The 8,539-nt window shown below is 38.8% G+C and overlaps 1 protein-coding gene across 8 annotated transcripts in view; it reads right to left on the bottom strand.

Annotated features, from left to right (window-relative positions):
• Positions 1-254: 254 nt before the first annotated feature.
• Positions 255-8,539, bottom strand: part of OSBPL9 (oxysterol binding protein like 9) — a 53,076-nt gene continuing 44,791 nt past the window's right edge. For all 8 annotated transcript variants that reach the window (XM_422468.8, XM_003641708.6, XM_046944877.1 and 5 more), the window contains 15 exons: positions 8,435-8,528; positions 7,821-7,919; positions 6,826-6,985; positions 6,119-6,231; positions 5,784-5,902; positions 5,052-5,137; positions 4,626-4,800; positions 3,383-3,467; positions 3,025-3,135; positions 2,612-2,675; positions 2,364-2,504; positions 1,953-2,031; positions 1,612-1,703; positions 1,073-1,208; positions 255-964 (listed from right to left, as the gene is read on the bottom strand). In XM_422468.8, coding sequence (XP_422468.4) covers positions 890-964; positions 1,073-1,208; positions 1,612-1,703; positions 1,953-2,031; positions 2,364-2,504; positions 2,612-2,675; positions 3,025-3,135; positions 3,383-3,467; positions 4,626-4,800; positions 5,052-5,137; positions 5,784-5,902; positions 6,119-6,231; positions 6,826-6,985; positions 7,821-7,919; positions 8,435-8,528 — 1,629 coding nt within the window. In that variant the 3' untranslated portion in view covers positions 255-889. The remainder of the gene's footprint in view (positions 965-1,072; positions 1,209-1,611; positions 1,704-1,952; positions 2,032-2,363; positions 2,505-2,611; positions 2,676-3,024; positions 3,136-3,382; positions 3,468-4,625; positions 4,801-5,051; positions 5,138-5,783; positions 5,903-6,118; positions 6,232-6,825; positions 6,986-7,820; positions 7,920-8,434; positions 8,529-8,539) is intronic.

The raw sequence follows: 8,539 nt of genomic DNA, 5'->3' as shown, positions 1-8,539 counted from the left end.
AATGACAGAAGTGCACAAATTCCTGCTGCTCTAGCTGGTAAACAGAAAGGCAAGGCCTGATGGAACTTAGAAATGCTGTGGGTGCTGCCCCTTCTGCTCCTTGTGCTCATTAACTTCTTCAGGAAGAAGGTCTAACTACTCGCAGTGGATAAAAGCCTGCTATCAACATATTTTACATAAAATGCTCATCACTCAGCTGCAGATACAGTCTTGCTGCAAAGGTTTATTATGAAATAAATAAAAAGTCCTTAAGAGAAGTTTGAAAAATCTATTTATGAAGCTTTAAGATGCACTGAGTAGAATTACCTATGGTTACATTTTAATCTCAAAATAACAAAGTTATTTTGGGCAAGACACTGAAATGCCAAAAGATTTGATTATCATACAGGTGGAAGATAACATTTATGTAGCAGTTTCTAACAAACCTTCCCATCAAAGGAATCCTCGTATTTACACATAGCAAACATTAGCTTGATTTAAATGATGTCTTGCACGTTGCTTTCTGGTGGTTTTATTTTTTAATATGTAGGACCCAGGAATATAATGCAACTGATACCAAATGTCAAGGCCTTCACAGTGGTTATACAAGGTGTATGTCACAGCCCGGATGCTTTAGAAGCATCAGTGGAAGGGCTCCAGCAGCCTGCCACTGCAGCCTGCATACACTACCAGTCTAGCAGAGTCCAACAGAAGTCACCGTGCAGCCAAGACGTTTCCTGTTTTGTTTAATTGCTTATCTGCATCAGTAAGTCCGGTATCCCTGAGATAGGAACCACTGTAACTGGAGGGGACAGGTGCTCCACACGTTACGTACGTGACAACAGATGACTATCCTGGTATCAGACGTGAACTCTGCTAAGTCAAGGCCTGATCATTTTTTCTGACCCCCTCAGTGTTTACCGGCAGCGAGTCGTTTCAGTAGTGGCTCATCGTAAACCCAGCATTCTCCATCTTCATGGAATAACTAGAGAAAAGGAAATAACTAAGAATAAGCGCTTTTATGCCGAAATTGCAAAGGGACAGTAAAATACTACAGGTTATAAGACACCAACACTCCTTGAAGAAATCTCACCCTTGTTTCCCATGGGGTCTCATTCTCCTTTCTGGCTCTCGCTTCAGCTCTTTGTCTTTCTTCAAGTGCATGCTTTGCAGCTGTAGCTGCATCAATGTCTCTTATTTTCAAGTTGTAGGTCACATCTTTCCATAAGCTGAAAACAGAAATTTAAATGGAGACAGGTTTATAGAAGCACAGTGCTGTGAGGCTGCAGAAACATACTACTGCGTATTAGTTGTCACTGCTTGAACTGATCACTTATCCAAAGGACAGAAATACAATACATATTGAACCACAACTGCATTGCCTACTGCCAGAAACAGGGAGGTTGTAGCAAAGCTCTGTGGACCTCCCAGTGAGGATGTGATCAAGAGCTACATCTCTTCTTTCCTGTTAACCCCAACCTGCTCGTGCTTCAGTTCATCCCTCAATGAGTGCCATCACAGAGTGCAGCTGTCCGAGCAGTGAGCAGTTAGGAGCACCCGCTCTGTCACACTGCATACTGCTCAGCTACAAAAAAATAGAGCTGAATTTGTCAGTTTAACTGAAGTTCTTACCAGCGAGACTCAAAGTCCTCTTGGTCCTCCAATTTCCTTACCTTCTTCTTAATTATAGGCATTTTCTTGGTATCTATGAAGACATTATTCTCCTAGTGAGAGAGTAAAAAAAATAGACATCAGTTCTTTATCTGGACTTATAATTTATATCCCCTCACATTCCTCTGTACTGGTTGTTCACAACACTGGTTGTGTTCAGGACTTAAATCCTGAATTCAGCATTCTTGTGAGCATCTTTTGAGCATCTTCCCATGAGTTCCCAACTGCTAATGCTTGTTTCATTTTAGATTTTCATACCCACACACATAGTTTAAAAAGAAAAAAAAAAAAAGGTACTTTACCCCTGTTGAGTATTTTGCATACATGACACCATTCCATTCTCCTTCAACTGAGCAGAAGGGTTTCTTGTCATTAGGAGAACTAGAAAAAAAAAAGCAGGCATTTCGCAGTTGTATTACAGTAAGTAAAAAACCCAAAGGATCGAAACTTGATGTTAGATAATTCAGGGCCAAAAACTTAAATTCCTTTTGGGATACCGCTAAGAATACTTAAGAGCATGGCAGGCTACAATGCAGGTTTATGTAGCTTTCCTCACAAATCCTCTGGCTGTAAATGGCATCCATAATCATCATCATAATGTAAATGGCACATAATCACCACAACCTCAGTCTTTGGGTGTACAGTGTTGACTTTAAAAAGCACAGCCAACATTTAAGTAGAGGAAAATGAAATGAAGAAAGTTGCTTACTTACAAGATTTCAGCTGTAATTCTGTGCTTCTTTCCTCCGTAAAATGGTTTTGTGTGGAAGACAATGGAAGCATTATAGCCTGTCTTTGAGCAGCTAATACTGCATTCTCCACCAAGCTCTATCCATGGCACAGTGAGAATAGACCTGCAATTATAAACATACATGTACACATGTAGAGCCTTCTAAGTGCTAAATCTAAAATATGATGTGTTACAAGACAAATGAAAATACCAAACAGAATATTTACTTGCCTTCCATAACCATTAGGAAAGGTCAAAATATAGTGTTCATCATAATCCAGGCATGTGACACACCCTATTAAAAAGGCAAAATAAAATTTAAAAACATCCAGCAAAACCTTCATAAAGCTTCTCACAGTGATCTCCTGAGATGCTTCATTAAAAGGAATACCATAAAAAGGAAAGGTGGAGAGCTTTATTTCTCATAGAGCCTGGGAATGCCTAGCTGTCAGACAAGGCAGGGAAAACTGTGGTATTTACAGGAAGAATTCGGCTCTAGAAAATCCTCACTTCCTAGATACGTGAGTTCTAGTTTCATAAACTCAAACATCCGCGTCCCATAGGATGACTTAAAATATTTTTTGTCAAAGTTGTAGTTGCAGAATGTAGATTTTCATTCTGCTGTTAACTCTGCACACACATACCTTGCCCTATGTTATGCACTCCGATTGACATTCCTAAGAATTTTGACTTGGTCCATATGTGAGCATTGAATTGTATCCTCTTGTTAAAACACTCTGCATAAAATGCTGAAACTGAAGATAAAGATATTAAGATCAGCAGCACAAGAAATTAATTAAGAAATTAATACTGCTTCCAAATTCCTGTGTCAGGAAATATCACAATACAGAGCAAAAATTTGTATTTATTTCTCTCTGTGAAAGATGTTTATAGAAAAAGCTTTCAGCTTTTACATTCAGAGAGAAAATGTAAAGCCAAGATTTAAACCAGATTCTGACTTCACTGTTGCCATTTCTGTTAGCCAAGTTACTGTCAGCTTACTTGGAGGATGGTGAGAGACCTGCTCTGCCACGAACGTTACGTTGCTTTTGCTGACCCATGGAACTGGTCCTTCTGAAACCGGCTCCTGTGTGATAAGAGAGAGGATTTTCATCATTGACATTGACAAAACACCAGAAAGTAACAGGATGCTTCCAAGAGAAGCTGCTTCCATCTTTAAAGTAGGCTTCTAAAAACAAACTTCAGTTGGGTTTTGTGTATTTGTCAGCTTGCTAATTTAATGTGGAGAAACTCATTCCTGGAACTGTGATGCTTTCCAAGGAACATACAGTTTCTGCTCTCTGGGTTTTAAGTGAAAAGGTATTTGAGGTGGTGACCACGATACTGAAACAATAGTTAAAAAGCCACACGTAAACTCAATTAAAAAGTAATATTTAAATTCCCTTTATTTTTTATTAGCTAATAACAGATGGGTGACAGAGATCGTTTTCATTTTTGCTTCTCAGGAAGTCTGACACGCATATTAGTAATGGTCAGAGCGTATGTCTCACACAACCACGTAACACCATTTGTTTCCTGTGGCAAATCATAAGTAGTATTTTTCCTTCCACTGCTTCTGACAAATTACAATACTGCCTTTATTACCAAAAAAAAAAAAAAGAAAAGAAAAAGAAGAACGAAAGAAAGAGTTTAAACATTCGCCTCAGAAACAGGAAGACGGCTTTGTATGAGCTCATGCACTAGGAGATTATTTCAGACCTAGACATCCTTCACTGAAGCAGGCCTACTCCGTTGGAGTACGAAAGGAGGAGTGGCCAGGCACAGCTACCCAACTAAAATACTGTGCAAGCTCAGAATCCAACTTTGAGAAGACTCTGTAACTTTCAAACTTTAGGAGAAGATCCTGGACAAACTGTGCTGCTTCCCATGTTTTAAGTGATGGAAAGAAACTCATGTTCAAAATACACAGCATTTAAAGTTCTGATTTTTATCGGTTCTCCAAAGAAAAATCAATAGGAAACTGTTCAGGAAATAAAAGAACATTCTCAACACGTCAGGTAGTTCTTTTCTTAAAAAAAGCAGAAGGCTCTGATTTTGTTATGCACAGAATTGAAAACCTCTATCCAAAGAAAAGGAAGAAGAGGGAGGCAAGGAAAAAAATCAGTTAAGAAGCTGCCACAATTTGTAAATTTTGCTCCTTGAACACAGCAGATGCAATTTCAGTCAGTACACTGCTAAAGCTTTGGGTTCTAAGCACCAAAAAACAAACGACTAGAAAACTAACCATATCATCTTCACCTTCAGTGCCTGGCAGTACCCAATGACATCGGAAGATCTCGCCCAGAATGGGATTGTAAGGCTTTTTTGCAACTGACCCTTTTCTTCCTGCGTGAAAAGCTGAGAGGTACCATTTAACCACTTGAACCATTCTTTCTTTTGGATCCTTCTGGTCACTAATGCTTCATAGTCCAAAACAGAGAAAAGAAGAAAAGGCGACACGTTATATAAGTAGGTATCTCCAACATGGGAAAGTTTTTGGATGGTTAGTTGCTTTACAGCTCAAGGTTTGACCAGACTACTATGACTGTTTTTTAAGTTTAGATCAATACTTAAGCATTTGTCTTCAAAATTAGTAATTTATATTTGACAGCCCACAAGAGCCATAAATAACGTAAGAACCAGCTAATGCTCTACTTTAAACGTTGAATACCTGACAAACAAGTCTGGATGTGCAAAGAAGTCAGCATACATTTCCAACAGTGATCTTCTTTCCAAGATAAATGTTGGAAGAACCACCTGAGTAAAGAAAACGAGCTCTTACAGACAGATTGAAGTATTTTGACATCCTGCACAAAATCATTCTACATACTAATCATAAATGGCTTACAAACCACCCAACTCTTTGTGAGGCAGTTTTGCTCTCAAACTCACCAAGAGCTCCCATTTAAACAGGTCACATTCAGGAAACATCCAGCTCTTTACTTCTACATGTACCAGTTGAAATAAGCAAGCAACTTACTTCAAGAAATCCCAGTTCAAGCTTGTAGTGAAACACTTTGCTAATACCTGCTTTTACTTGATACACGTCTTACTGAATGTTACCACACTTGGAGATATCACAGATCTGGGCCTATTTGAACTGATCCTTGAACTGCCTATAAATCTGGGCTAACAGAGATGCTGTATGCAGTAGCAACATTGCACCTGTCCTGCTTCCTACAACAGTTATTTCAACACAACTTTGTCCAGTCAGGTTTTAGGAGTCAGATATACTTACTCAGCATTCATTTCTCCTCTCCCAGTACCAATTCCAATTAAAAACAAAATGCCATAGCATAACTAGCCATTAGGTGTACAGTTAGGTCATCACTTCAGTGTTGAAGCCATTTATACAGAACTCGGGACTTTCCTCTCCCTCCCCATGAACAGTTGGCAAGTTTACCTTTGTTAGATCCATTCCTAATCTGACTTGTGACAAGAGATGCATGATAACACTCTTATGTTCTTCCACTGATTCTCCTTCTGCATCATCATCTCTATCATCAGGAGGATCGAAGAGATCTAAAAAGACCAAATTGCTTTTTTCTCTAAACCTTCAAAGACTCTCTATATTTAACTAGTGTATATACATATATCTATATATATTTATACATATATAAAAGCTGTTAAAAAGGTCTTATTTTCCACAAGTATCTTGTTGTGTACATATATTGACACAGTTTACAGAAAGATAAACAATTAAGAGTTCCTTACGTGAAGTTCACACAGCCCACTTACCAGCATCGTTTGTCCCATTGGACATGGAAGAATTGAGTGACTCTGTGGTATCTGGACGTTTCAAACTACTCCCTGTGCTGCTGCGAGTCAGGACTGCAGCAGACCCTGAAGAACTAAAGAAGAACAATCAGTTCTTGCAATTCACAATGAGAAGATTCAGAAATTATCATAATATACCATAATATTGCTATGCATAGGCTTCAGTTTTCTAAGGAGTTTGCGTGCTATTTCACAGAAAACCATGTAGCATCTCTTAAAATTATGTATCTGATTAAAGAAATAGTGTCTTTGGGGAAAGGCAGGCAACTTAATAAAAATGAAAACAAAAACCCCTTATTAATCTGTGACAGGGATTTGGCTATTTACACTATATATACATATGAAATACATCCAAGTCTCGAATTAATTCTCTGAGCTGGTGGCTTCCCTATTTCAATCTATGTTAAGAGTCACGTCAACATGTGTTTCAGCTGGAACGGGAAGGAAACTGCATCCCTGACCGACAACCATGCTGGGGGATAAGGTGTTCTTATTCTGTTTCATAAAGAGTGACTTGCCTTTTTTTTTTTTATTATTTGAAGCCAATCTGGCTTGTTTGATTAAACAACCCCTACAAGTAGAGCCATACACTTGAGATAAAAAAAAACAAAACAACAACAAAAATAGAATCTGCATTCAGCACATACTGCATTCTTTCAGCTACTTACTCCATACATCGCTTTGGGGAAGAGCTGCTCTGATAGAATTCATCAGCATCATAGAATTCATCCTCACTGCTTGAGTAAGAAAAATCTGGCACTGTGTTTGGAGACAGATTGACATGGCTTGGAGAAGTGAGGCTGCTGCTAGGTGCTGATTGCCCGCTTCCTGTAGGGTATTAAGAATTACATATTTAAGAATAACAATCAAACAATAAAAAAAAACTAAATCCACCAGTTCTCTGGGACTGCTTGAGTCCTCATTGATTTTATCAAAGCCAGAAGATAGGATAGCTTACCAAATTAGATGCAATCATTAGTCAGGTTTGTATTCAGCTCAGCTTAACAGATAACAAAAGAAATGTCACCCCCCCAGAAAAAATTAAGAGCTGAGAACAACAGTGAAGTATAAGGACATATTTTCTCCACAGTTGTAGATTAAAAGGCAAAATAGCAATACTGAAAACTTTTACAGATACACAGTATGGTTTATGTTGGAATGGACCTCTAGAAGTCATCTGGTCCAACTCCCACTTGAAGCACAAGTAACTTCCAAGTTAGAACAGTTTGTTCAAATTCACATACAGTCAGATCTTAAATATCTCCCAAGATGAAGATGTCACAGTTTTTCTGCAGAACCTATTCCAAATTTGACTGCTCTCACTGTAAGGAAATCAAAACAAACGTTCTACTCCACTTGTTTCAGAAACAAAGTCAGACCATCTGACAAATTACCAGGTTAAGTCAAGCAGTCAATATGCAATAAATAAATAAATAATCACATCACTAGAATTACTGATGAAAGGTTAGATCAATGGGAATTGTATCCATGGGAGTGAGCAGCAAGTATTGCTCCCAAAGAGAGAGGACTACAACATTACTAATAGTTTAAGATCTTCTTTTATAGTTGGCCTATGCAGTGTTACTTTAATAGCAAAGTGGACTACAGACAGCATATATTCAGCCTTTTTTTCTGTACATCAGCCATTTACACAGAGCTGTACCTGTACTATTTGGTGTTGGAGTCTGATTTCCAAGTGCCGCTACTACAGGTCCCACTGGTAAAGATGAGGGTCGCTGCTCTGACTTGCACAGCTGAGGTTCTAGGACATATTTTGAGATGTTAAATACAAAAGTCATATTTAATTGTGAGAATTGTGCTTTTTCGGGGAAGGAGATTCCACATTGTGTCATCTCAAACAAAAATCTTTGTCTAGACAGATCTCCCAGAGAAACACAATTCTGTCACTGTTAATTAGCTGCTCATTCAGATTTTTTTTACATTCCAGAAGTTGCCATTAGTTAGCTAAAAAGTGTTTCTTTTCCAAAAGATTGTACTTTCATTTACTCTAGGAAAGAATATTAGAAGTGTAAGCTATAATTTGGGACAAGTGTAACACACAGGCTTATCCACAGAACTAGAGGCAGTGTTACCTGATGGCTGAGGAAGCTCCACGCTTCCTGCTCTTTTCCCTTGCTTTGCACCACCAAGTGCAGAGAGCACCTGCACTGCATACACGGGGCACAGAAACTATCCACCTTCATGCAGCCCCTCCATCTACAGTGCAGCTGCATCCCGCCTGTTGATGAATATTTCTAGTGAACTTCTCTTCCGTACCTGGAGGTATAACAGTCTGGGAAGGCATTGCACTGATCACTGGCTGTTCCAAAGGACTGGGCTGATACACTGCATCAACAGGGTTTATAGTACTCTGAGATAAAA

The sequence above is a fragment of the Gallus gallus genome, chromosome 8 (assembly GCF_016699485.2).
Source record: "Gallus gallus isolate bGalGal1 chromosome 8, bGalGal1.mat.broiler.GRCg7b, whole genome shotgun sequence".
NCBI classification, from domain to species: Eukaryota; Metazoa; Chordata; class Aves; order Galliformes; family Phasianidae; genus Gallus; species Gallus gallus.
The sequence above is the reverse complement of the archived record's forward strand: the minus strand, read 5'-3'. Positions and strand labels throughout refer to the sequence as shown.